This window comes from Jaculus jaculus, chromosome 16 (genome assembly GCF_020740685.1).
Source record: "Jaculus jaculus isolate mJacJac1 chromosome 16, mJacJac1.mat.Y.cur, whole genome shotgun sequence".
NCBI lineage: Eukaryota > Metazoa > Chordata > Mammalia > Rodentia > Dipodidae > Jaculus > Jaculus jaculus.
The window spans coordinates 42,653,954-42,666,649 of record NC_059117.1 but is presented as its reverse complement, the minus strand read 5'-3'; the positions used below and the strand labels follow the sequence as shown (position 1 = coordinate 42,666,649).

Here is a 12,696-nt window from a genome sequence, read left to right as displayed (position 1 = left end):
TGCTAGGGCTGCCATCATTAAAACACCAGACACTGGGTGATATAGCCACAATAAATTTATTGTCGCAGATGTCCAAGATCAAGGTGCTGTCAGGACAAGTTCCTTCTGAGCAGAGTAGGAGGGCAAGTGCTGTGTATTCTGGCTCAGCTTCTGCTTCTCTGTTGATATCTTAGGTGTCACTCTACTCTCTGTTTTCCTTTTCATGTTATGTTCTCTCAGAGTGTGTGACTATATCCAAATTTCTCCATTTTATAACCACACCAGTCATGCTGGATTTAGGGCCCACTCTATTATGACTTCACTTTCAGTAATTATGTCTCTGATGAATCTATTCCCAAATGAGGTCATATCCTGATGTACCAGGGGCTGGGATTTCAATATGAATTTCAGTGGAGGACACAACTCAACTCCTAACAGCATGGGTTCATAAAGGATGCCATAGTCTCCTGGAGCATGACCTGAGAATTTGAATGCTTATTCCATATTTATGACTTGAACATGAAATATCCCTCAAAGGCATGTGTTTGTGGAAGGCTTGGTCTTCAGCTGGAGGATCCAATCATTGAGAGGTGATTGGATCATGCGGGCTCTAACCTAACCAACAGTTTCATCCATTGATGGATTCATACTTTAATGAACTACTAGGAGTGGATGAAAGCTGGGGCAGGTGGAGCAGGATTGAGAAAGGTGGGTGGGTCTCTGGGAGCATTCTTTCAGTGTATGTATCCTGTCTTGGTCTCACACGCGCTCTAGTTCTTGCTACTTCCTGGCTGCCATGAGGTGGGTAGCTTTGTTCTGTGCTGCTGACTCCACCATTATATCTTCCCTGGCTCAGGCCACAAACAAGTGCAGCCAGCCAATTGTAGTCTTAAACCTCTGAAACCATGAATCAATATAAATTCTCCCTCCAGTTGTTCTTAGGGATTTTGTCTCAGCAATGAAAAGTAACTCACTTCTCATTAGCTGCTTCCATTTCCCTCTGGGAACCATCTCTTTTATCTTTTTTGGTTTTATGAGGTAGGGTCTCACTCTAGCTCAGGCTGACCTGGAATTCACTATGTAGTCTTAGGGTGGCCTTGAATTCATGGCGATCCTCCTACCTGTGCCTCCTGAGTGCTGGGATTAAAGGTGGCGCCACTGCCCCCAGCTCCATCTCTTTCATCTTTAATCCTAAAGCTTTAGCTCCTTCATTACCTACTATGGCCCATGACTTTGATGGTCATCATCTGCATCACACATTGCCGTGGGCCCTTGCTCTTCTTACCTTTTTGCACACACTGTGGTCATTAATGAGCTTTTTGTTCCCACCAGTATGGTAGCCATCAACCCCTCAACTCATTTTGATGCAGTGTGCAGTAAGTAGTTTAACATTACTCTCTAGAACATCTCTGAATGTCAATCATCCCTCTCACTTTGCTACCCAGCAGCAGCCATCAGTAGAGTGTGCAGGGCAGCTTAGCCATTATCTCCATGGGTGCCTTGGAGGCTGCCAGCAGAGACCCATTTGTAACAAGATGCACAAACTGGCTGGCTCTTCCTCTGTGAGCGTTCAGGGCCTGCCCACGTGTCGTCACTGCACACATTGGTACACATTTATGTCCTATTTGACATATCAGGAAACTGAGGCACACCTATGTAGCTTATTTGCCAAAACTCCCAAGTGGTCGATTTGGATCCCTATTTACCTTCCTGCTCTATTTCTCAGCCAGCTCCCTTAGCAGATGAACACTGATGTCCTAGGACCAGGATCCAGTGTCGGCCTAACACCCTACAATGGAGGTCGAGATGCTTCTCACATGGGAGGCATTTCGGAAGGGTGTGCTGAACAGCAGGAGGGGGAATAAGTTTACTTTCGGTTGAAAGGTTTCTCCATGGTAGAGCTGCGTAAGGCCCTAGGGTCAATCCCCAGCACTAAAGAAGAAAAAAGAAAGTTTTCCCATCTCAACTTAAGTTAGCAGAATTTATAAATAGTACATTTGGCCTATATCAAAATATTAAAACTGATAGATGTAATGTTATGTACTTAAAATGCAACTGCAAAAAAGTTTCTTCCTGCTTGCTTAGTTTTTTAGCAAACACTGTTAGCTCAAAAATGAAAGTCCCACTCCTGATGTTACAACAATCACTGGGTCCAGGTAGATAGTCATGTTGCTCTGGCAATCTGTGAAGCCCTCCTAATCCTTAAAAATGGTGGCTTTGTGCTCTATCTCTCCCTCTATCTCCACCCCTTTCTCTCTCTCAAACAAGCAAACATAGATAGATAGATAGATAGATAGATAGATAGATAGATAGATAGATATATGGATGGAGAGATGGCTTAGTATTAAGGCATTTGCCTGCAAAGCCAAGGGATCCTGGTTTGACTCTCCGGGACCCATATAAGCCAGATGAACAAGGGGGCTCATGCATCTGGAGTTCGTTTGCAGTGGCTAGAGGACTTGGTGTGCCCACTCTCTGTCTCTCTCTCCTTCTTTCCCTCTCTCAAATAAATAAATATTTAAAGAATGGTGGCTTTGGACTCGTGCGAATATTAGACCTTGCATACCTGTACATGTCACTGTATTGCGTGCACATGCATGGTTAGTATGTATCAGTTTAAAGCTTTGGCTCAGGTTAGTACTGAGGACCAACGATGGGTTTTCAGAGGGAAATAACCTCAAGCATTTCCACTTATTAAAGTTTATTAGGTACAAAGAAATGAATCTGCAAGAGGCATCAATAAATATAAAATACAGGCAAAATATTGGGGGAGTCACAGTCTACAGTGTGAGACTAAGCAAAGATGACAGGGGCACTTGCACCTGTGGGCTCATGGTCAAGGGCTCAACAGGTATACTGCCAGAGGGAGCTCAGTACAACTGCTTGAGCTGGGCCATAGGTTCAGTAACAAGTCTTGAGGACAGAAGTTATGCCAGATTGCTCCTTAGTTGCCATTTTTTGGTTGTTATTTGTTTCCTCTGTCTTTGAATAATTTATTTTCACTTTTTTCTCCCAGCATGAGCATGTGAGTCCCTCTCAGGATGGGCAGTCCACTTCAGAGGTGGAACTGCCCTTGCCTTAGCCTTCATCATGACGATTAAGGCTTTTATAATTACCATTTTGCACAATTGAAGTGCTAAGAGTAGAGGTGGAGTGGGTACTACTGCAGGAAATTCTGGCCCTTCTGAAGCCTTCCGGATCAATACAACAAATCAGCAATAGAACACCCTGCAGAAGCTGCCTTTCCATCAATTTAACTGTCACAGTTTGGCCTGCGTTATCCATACCAGAGATAGGACCTGAACCTGGCTAGTTCTCCTACCTGGAACTTTAAAGAAAGTTCTACCTCAGTGGGGCCTTGCTCAATCTGCCCAGACAAGCCTGGTGGTTATCTGAATGACCTACCTGTCCTCCTTTCTAGGGACATCCTTGAGGTCTGAGTGCATCAGTGGGGTGTTCCTAAGCAAGTACTGCCCATCTTGTTCCTTTAATTTGTACCTATTTTGAGCTCAGTGCAGGGATCAGTATGTTTCCTTCTATTTTCTCTTCTTCCTCTGTCACAGCACACCCTCCCATCCCTATGGATGGGGAGCGTTTGGGGTCAGGCAAAGACATACTTTCACTCCTTTGAGGCTCAGGGGCAGCTGAACATGCCGCATGCATCACCTGCCACCCTCAGGTGCACACAGCAGGGCACAGGCGGTGCTCTTCAGCTGGAAGGGACTCTGGTTGGCCTGGTGGGTGTTCCTCGGATTATTCCTAAAGGTAGGCATGAGGCCACATATAGCACAAGATATTTTGTTCTCTTTTGTGTCATGTTTTCCATGGAAATATTGCACCCAGAATGGGGGTGGAGAAGGGGGACCTCAGGTCCAGTAAGAAGCTTACTATAATCATGGGCTGTGTATGCTTGTAACCTGCAGGAGAAAAAATATACATACTGAAATCTCACAAAGCTGATTTTACCCTGGCTACCAGGATGAGGCTGGGAACTTGGAAGGACAAGTGGAAAGTGACAGAGATGTGGGCACTAGGGACATCGTAAACAGTAAGAGCATTGGCTACTTGTAAGATAATTCAGTTACAAAAGGGGCTCTGCAGAAGGCATCCGAGGGGCTGGCCCCTGCTCACTTTTGTATGGGGATATATTTACATTAGGCAGCAGAAAGACATCCCTGAACTGCTGAATTGAAGCAAGACATGGCATCTCGCTCACTGGAGGCTGTGTGGCACCATCGGGGCCTGGGAAACACACAAACTACTTCCTCTGAGCTACACTGCGTATAAGGCATTATTTGGTTTGATTTTGCAGTTGGTGTGATGAGAATATAAAGTTGTGCCAATAAGAAGCCATTGTGGATACTTATGACTTGGGTCTACCTGTAAACTAAGGATGCTCTGAACAGCGACTCAGAATGGGGGAGTGGAGGGGCCAGCCCATGAGCAAGTTTACAGTCAGGTGGACACTGTGGGGTAGGGCGGGCTCCATCTGTACAGAGGCAAATGCTAAGATGCATTTTTAAAAATGGAGAAATTATGGGTGTCTTAAAAATATTACTCAAATAAAAGTTAGCTAAAATGCTGCTTTAACGGTCGTGCAAATCAGGTATTTACAATAAATATATGCTCTGTTTAGAGCCTGATTGTGAGATGAGTGCAGTTTGATATGGTAGAGTTGATGCATTTTCCTGGGAGTACCCATCCAGTGAAGTAGAAACCCAGGACCTTGGCTTCATCCATCTTCTCACCGGAGTGCCTTCAGAGACACCTGCAGAAATAGCATGGAACATTTCTGGGTGGTCAAAGACTCACACAAAACACCGGCTAGGGCCACAGCTGCCCTTATTCACAAAAAGCTTCACAGGTAGGGGAAACCACCTCATCATATACTGACTTTTTTGGCCTTCCAAGTACTGGGATTAAAGACATTTGCCACCATGCCCAGCTGATTTTCTTTTCTTTTTCTTTTTCTTTTCTTTTCTTTTTTTTTTTTGCCAGGGGGTTGTAGATAGAAAAAGAAGTGAAGGGGACATGAGTTGTGGGATATGGAGACTTAGTGCTATCTTATCAGCATTTAGAGGATGAAGCATATGACATTCTCTTGGCAGGAAGCTCAGGAAAAACAAAGCCCTTGCTGGTAATGCCTTGGAAAAGGAAGAAAGGGACCCAGACCCTCAGACTCCCAGTCCCAGGCTGCCGCCCACCAAGAAGAGGGTGCTCGCTGCTGAACAGAAACGTGGTTCCCGTGGCACTGCTTTGTGTCTCACTGCAGTGGAAATAAATTCAGATGGTTTCAAATGAGACATGAAGGGTCTCGACTCGGGGGTGCTGGGAGGAGACCACAGCTTCTCCTAGAGTGGACTGCAGCGCTCTCACTCTGCTTCGTGGACACGGTGGCATCCTTTGGTGCGAGCCTGGTCTGGGTGCCAGGAGCATGGTAGCCAGCAGCCCTCTTGGGCTCTGTTTCAGTTTTTTTTTTTTGTCTGTACTTCTTCATATTCAATAGATTTGCTTTAATATCAAATTCACTGCTTCTTGCTTCTGTCTGTTCAGATCTGTCTTTTATTTTCTCTACTTCTTTTTCTATTTCAGTTACATTTTTCAGCTCCATAATTTCTTTTGGACATTTTCTATACACATTTCCATTTTGCTCATGATCATTTTCTTAACTTTATCTGTATCTTCCCTAGTTCTTTGAAAATCCTTAAGATAGCTGCTATAAAACCTTCGGTAAACTGACCATCAAGCCTATTTCAAGGGTAATTTTTGTTGCTTACTTTTTTCTCTCTTTAATTGGCCTATACTTTTGTGTTCCTTTGTATGACCTGTGGTTTTTCTTATTGAAAACTATACATTTGAACCAAATACTTCAGTAACCAGGGAAATCACCCCCTCTGCATGGGCTTTTGATATTTTTTTTATATATTGTTTTATTATTTTTATCATTGTAGTTATCTCGTGCCAAGAACTAGCCTAAGAAGAATTGGCCTAAGATCTAACCTGGAAGTCTTCTCCAGTGCTTCTTGATCCTGTGCTTTTTTTTTTTTTTTTTTTTTTGATAATATAGACCTGCTAATTTCTCACACACAGGAAGCTACCTTTAAATGTCCTATCATTAAAGTTTGACTCCCACAACCTCCTCTGGAAGTCATTTAGAGTACGAAAGAGAAGCTTGCAAGGAGAGGAAATGAGACCCTGAGGGGCTCCCTTCTCTTCATGTTGCCCTCTGTGGGCACAAACAGCAAGGCTGTTACTGCACGGATCTTCAGTAGCCAGGGCAGGTTGCTTTTCTTCTTGGGCAACTTGGTTCCCACAAGCTGAGTCCAAGTTGCTCCATGATCAGGTGTGCAGCTGCCCAGGTGTGGGGCCAGGTGGGGGGACGGGTGGCTGCAAATGTGTTATGGGCTGCAATGGATCAAAATGAACTGCAGTTTACCATCCATGATTTTCCTGGAAAATGTTAGTCTTTACCACATTCCATAATTAAAAGGCTGTTCCATCAGATAGTCTCTTCAGGCAGGGTGATGGATTACTGATTTTTTATTTATTTATTTATTTATTTTTTTTTTAGTTTTTCAAGGTAGGGTCTCACTCTAGCCCAGGCTGACCTGGAATTCACTATGTAGTCTCAAAGTGGCCTCGAAGTCATGGCAATCCTCCTGCCTCTGCCTCCCAAGTGCTGGGATTAAAGACGTGCGCCACCATGCCCGGCTGATTACTGATGTTTTTATCCCACCATCTTCCCAGAATCCTCTTTGCTAATTAATAATTTTGCATATATCGTTCCTTTCTTTTTTTTCTTTTATGAACCTACCTTCTTTAATTAAAACTGTATGCCCACTTTTGAACCTGTGGCCATCTGTGAGTAGTTAGTATGAGTTCTGGGTTACCTGTGGTGAGTAGAAGGTTAGTGGCTTGTCTGACCAAAGTGGCACCTCCTTGCCTAGGGACAATTTTAGCTTTCAGGAATCTAGCCCCTTCATACCCAGGTCACTTTCCTTGTGGCATTTCATATAAATGATACAATGATCAGTTAATCAACAAGCCAGTCTATTGTCTGTCAAACGGGAGGATGCCAGGGTAGACCTAAATTCATATGCAAAGAAGTAAGGGCTTTTAAAGAGGAGGAGAAGTCAGATCCGCCAAGGTTAGATTTGCTGTGACTAGCTTTGGGTGAGAGCAAGGGTGTTTCTTCTTCACAGACAGCTGTGCTTTCCTGCCCAGCTGCGTCGATTTCCTGTAGCCATGGGGCCCTTGAATTGTGATTAAATTTTACTTAAAATCAATTACAATATCAATTGAGGGAAAGCCTTAAGGGTTCTGAAATGGATCGTGTATTCTGTGGATGACCAAGAAATCCAATTATATTAATAAATGCTACAGGGTTTTTCTCATAGGCTTCTTAAACCATCACACTCAGGAAGTACTACAGTGATGGCCTTAGGGTGGATACTGTAGAGTGGGACTAAGGCGGCTCTGAGTGGCCAAACTCACTTCTGTACCCAGTGGTGAGTGAGGGAGACCTGCTCACCACACTACAGACGCTGAAACTGTAGCTATCTCATTCATGCCTTGAAACAATTCTATGCCACATGGCTTCTGTGAGAAAAAGGAGTCTGAGGAGAAAGGTCAAGCTGCTGAGGAGAACCCCTGGGACATTTCTGTGTCCTTTGGCTATGCATTCAGAGCCCAGGGGTGTATTACCTGAGAATTTCTGCCTTTGATGTCATCAGAGCTCTGACCAGCTGCTTCAGTTTGGAGCCAGGAACCAGGTGTGCGGCCTGAGAGAAATAAGAATGATCTCACCACCTGCTGGCCCAGAGCCACTGTACCCACGGTGGGGAAACTGCAACTCAACCAGCTCTTAAAACACCAAGAAGAACCCAGGGCAACATGAGCCCATCCACCTGAAGCCTTTGGCATTCTGGCTCTGGACTGTATGTTTGCACCCCATCTTCTATGTCACAGAGCACGGACACAGGGGAGTCACAGGCAGTCTGCTGTGTAGAGAACACACTATTGAGGCCTGTCATTTACGTGCACATTAGAGATTCTTGGTTAACATATATCAACCTCCAGCCATACTCATCTGTGTCTGGTGGCTGTGAGCCAAGCATGGCACTGGGGTGTTAACCATAAAAGGTAAGCACAAAGCTTCCATTCTGTTCTACTTTGCTCTCTAAGATGTCCTGTGTGTCGGCACTGCACAAGTCACAAAGGAATATATTGCTGTAGTTAAGAATATAAAGATGGGCTAGAGAGATGGCTTAGCAGTTAAACCCCCAAACCCACGAAAGCCGGATGCATAAGGTCACACATGTGCACAAGGTCACGCCTGTGCAAGCATCTGGAGTTCAACTGCACCTCTGTTCTCTACTCACTTGGTGCCTGTGGCAGCTCTGTCATCTGTAACCACCCCAGAGGACTCCAGACATTGCCCCTGTCCCAAGGGGCAACACCTTCCCCTTCAAAGCCACTGGACAGTAAAACAGGCTTTGCCTGGATAAACTGTTTCCAATAGTCCTATAATGATGGACAGAAAGAGAGCAGGGGCTCGAGGAGCACCCATCTCTCCATGAAACATGACGCAAGAGAAACTTCACAGCTGCTGGAAGTGAGTGGCCAGGATGTTGCCAGGGTTAGCGAGGGTTCTCTGAAACCGAAGGTTCACCTTAAAGGGATTTTTCCTATGAGATACCATGAGACTCTTAGAATTCAAACATGGGGCCATCCTGTGGACACAGACCCTCACACAGCTATTCTTCCATGGCCATTTCAGATCCACCAGAAAGGCAGTCTTCACACTTGCTACTCTAGCTCACAGTACGAGAGAGATTTTACACCCATTCTCTATCTCAAGCTCTTGCTGCACTGACAGAACCCTGTACCAGTGTTCCTGCATAGGGCCACCTCCTCCTCACCCACGGACACAGAGGAGGATGCAAAGAGGGTAAGGCTGTGGCCTTAAAGGATATTTGTGCTTAGGCGAAGGCTCAGAGGCTAGGCTATGCTGGAATCCAGTCTGATTTGTCATGGGCAGACCAAGCAAGCCTTGCGTCAGTTTGCAGGGACAGCCATATTTTCATGTTAGAGGAAGAACATCCTCCTGGTAGGCAAGCAGCAGAGGATGACTGGGCGGGACTTGTTCAGCTCCGTAAAGGATTTTCAGGCTTGGCTGCCTGTGAAAGAAGAGTCCTCAGAATGCCAGCCTTGGAGTGCAATTCTTGTGAGCTGTGAAGAAGGACTGTGGAAGGGGACCCTGGGAGGAGCAGACGTTTCAGTCCCGGGCCAGCGCAGGAAGTCTAAACCTTGGCATACAAGCGAAGAGAGGCAGCCTCATGGCACAGACGCAGAGCACAGTGCCTAGGCGCGCCCCAGCTTTGCCACTAGCTGGGGGTACGTGGATAGGCCACCTTACTTCTGCCTCAGTTTCTTTAGCTGCACATAAAGGAGATGGGCTGCATGGTCTCAGAGGGCCTTCTCATAAGGAAAGGAATGACAGGTTCCACTGCACCTGACCTTTCAACATTGCGTATCTGGCCTTTCCCCATCTTCCCCACAGTCACTGCCAGTCTTGACAGGTATGAGAGACACCCACGTTCCTTCCTCAACCATATCCCCAGGTAGCAGACTCAGCTCCCCCTGGACAGGTCATCCTGAGTACAGCGTGTCCTCCCTTTCTTTTGCTGCATGGACCAGAAGTATGCTCATACTTCTCTCTCTCTCTCTCTCTGTGTCCCTGTTATTTTTCAATTTAAAATCAGTTTCAATGACCACTGAAAGCAATATATATTTATTGTAAAACCTGAGATGAAATAGTAGAGAAGACAAACTCATCCAGCATTTCACCACTGAGTGAAACACACTTAATATTTTGGCGTATTTCTAGTTTCTTTCTGTGTTTGATCAAGTTCTCCCTTATTATAGGGCACTCAATTGTTTTGCAAAATTTAAATTTTTATGTTCCTTTTGTATTGTATTGTGTTTTTATATTATGTCTTTTTCATATTGTTTTTACTTGATATGGTAGTATCAACATTTTTCCATGTCATTGAGTATTAATTAAACAATACTGTCTTTTTTAAAAAAATTATTTATTTATTTATTTACTTGAGAGCGACAGACATAGAGAGAAAGACAGATAGAGGGAGAGAGAGAGAATGGGCGCGCCAGGGCTTCCAGCCTCTGCAAACGAACTCCAGACGCGTGCGCCCCCTTGTGCATCTGGCTAACGTGGGACCTGGGGAACTGAGCCTGGAACCGGGGTCCTTAGGCTTCACAGGCAAGTGCTTAACCGCTAAGCCATCTCTCCAGCCCTAAACAATACTGTCTTAATGGTCACATAACATGTGACTTGGCTTTCATTCACTTATCCTCATTTATGCTTTCAAATTTTTTAAATTCTGTATGTGGTTAGAAATGCAAATATGAATAAATATTTTTATCTATTAATTTAACAAATATTTCACTCACTAGTGAGCCTGGGCCTATTCTAGGGTCTGGAGATAGGGCAGTGAATTAAAAACTCATGTTCTGGGCTGGAGAGATGGCTTAGCGGTTAAGCGCTTGCCTGTGAAGCCTAAGGACCCCGGTTCGAGGCTCAGTTCCCCAGGTCCCACGTTAGCCAGATGCACAAGGGGGCGCATGCGTCTGGAGTTCGTTTGCAGTGGCCGGAAGCCCTGGCATGCCCATTCTCTCACTCTCTCTCTCTCTATCTCAAATAAATAAATAAATAACAAAAAAATTATATATAAAAAACCCCTCATGTTCTCCCTGTCATTTATGCTGTGCTGGGCAGACAACAAGGGGGAACCAGGAGCTTGGAAGACAATTAAAATATGCCACGAAGAAAAGAGAAAGTACGAATACAGAAAGAATTTTAAATCAGGAAGGCCTCTGACAAGGTTCTGACAGGATACATAAACTGAATTATCTTAGAACTCACATGTTGAAGGTTTAACCATCAATATTATAGCATTTGGACATAAACGTCTATGGGAGGTGAGCAGGGTTATATGAAGGCATGCAGCTCCTGTGCAAAGAAAGGAAGAGCCTTCACTAGAAATGGAATCAGCTAGCACCTTGACCTTGGATTTTACCCCCCAGAACTGTGAGAAGATACATGCCTGTACATCAGCCAGCCTGAGCCAAAGAAGACAGGACCTATCTGCTCAAAGATCAAGAGGAAGTAGGGAGTGAGTGATGTGGACATCTGGGGAAAGTATTTCATATAGAAGGAACAGCAGTGCAGAGAACTTGCTGGCAACGTTTTAGAAATTGCAGGTGTTGCTGGAGCATATGTGGGAGGAGAGATGCAGGAGGGGAGAGGGAGAGTTTGTGTGGGTCTTATGAGTTGTGATAATGTCTCCAATTGGTTTAGAGTGAGAGGAGAATTCACTGGAGAATTTTTAGCCAAGTAACAGAGCTGGACTAGGTTTTGGATGACTCACTCTGGCTGATGTAGGGTGAAACAGGGATGCATATGCTGGCAGGTTCCTGCAGCCATGTAGCTTAGCCAGGGTGGGAGAGGGGCAGGAGGGGAGAGACCAGGTCTGGGTGGATCTCAGAGCAAGATGCCTCAGAGCTTCCTGAGAAGCTAATGCGGGAAGAGAAGAGACAGAGAGAAGTCAGAGATGACTGAAGCTTTTGGTGTAACAACCACAAAACATGGGAAAGCTGTCGGAGTGCAGCTGAAGGAGGCTGTGGAAAGGAGGGGTGCTGGTCAGCTAATGCCTCTGACGGTAGGGCATAGTATGTGGTGATCCTACTTGCTTTGGCTGAGGGGGGAGACAGGTGGACAGAAAGAACAGGAAAGAAGAAGAGATGGAGCAGAGAAGCCTAGGGGCCAAAGGACGAGAAGGAAATGATTTTCTAGGCATGACAGCACCTTTGCAGGTAAAGTAAGGCATGCCCAGGAAAGGCAGCAGAATCGCAGAAATAGGGGCTATTGGAAGAGAGCTTAGGAAGGGTGCAGTCAACAGCATGACCAGAGCTGCCGGAGGGACGTGCTCACTGCTGCTGCGGAGGGGGAAGTGGGTGTGCCCTGCTGCTGTGTGCCTTCCCTGTGTCTGCTTTGATTTTTATGATGTGAGCACTTGGCACTTTATAGTAACTTTGCAGTGCCTGATGAAGTCCCATTGCTCACGGAATAATGGTAGCCAGTTTTATTAGAAGAACTCTTAAAATAGAAACTGGATGATAATGGGATACCACATGACACTCATTAGACTGGATATTATAAAGTAGAAAAATTAAAATTTAAAAACTGAAGATAAGGGTCTGGAAAGATGGCTCAGCAGTTAAAAGTGCTGGCTTGTAAAGCCTGTGGCCTGGGCTCAATTTCCAATGTCTAAGTAAAGGCAGGTAAATAAAATGGCATATGCATCTGGAGTTCATTTGCAGTGGCAGGAGGCCCTGGCAGGTCCATACTCACTCTTTCTGTCTACCTCCTCCTAATATATATATAAAACAAAAACAAAATAAAAACTATATATACATACATACATATATATATATATATATATATATAATGTATATGTATGTATGTATGTGTATGTGTGTATGTATATGTGTATATATATATGTATGTATATATGTATGTGTGTATATGTGTATGCATATGTATATACTTTGTTCTGTTTTTATTTTTTTGTGGGGTAGAGTCTCACTCTAGCCCAGGCTGACCTGGAATTCATTATGTAGTCTCAGGGTGGCCTT

The 12,696-nt window shown here is 44.8% G+C and overlaps 1 protein-coding gene across 2 annotated transcripts in view; it reads right to left on the bottom strand.

The window, feature by feature from the left end:
• Positions 1 to 12,696, bottom strand: part of Wipf3 (WAS/WASL interacting protein family member 3) — a 110,014-nt gene that overhangs the window by 19,959 nt on the left and 77,359 nt on the right. Inside the window, exons 8-9 of one of the 2 annotated variants that reach the window (XM_045136117.1) lie at positions 7,684 to 7,760; positions 2,664 to 4,747 (exon numbers count right to left, since the gene is read on the bottom strand). In XM_045136117.1, coding sequence (XP_044992052.1) covers positions 4,724 to 4,747; positions 7,684 to 7,760 — 101 coding nt within the window. In that variant the 3' untranslated portion in view covers positions 2,664 to 4,723. Of the gene's footprint in view, positions 1 to 2,663; positions 4,748 to 7,683; positions 7,761 to 12,696 lie in introns of those variants that run through there. The other variant, XM_045136118.1, reaches the window with a different exon arrangement.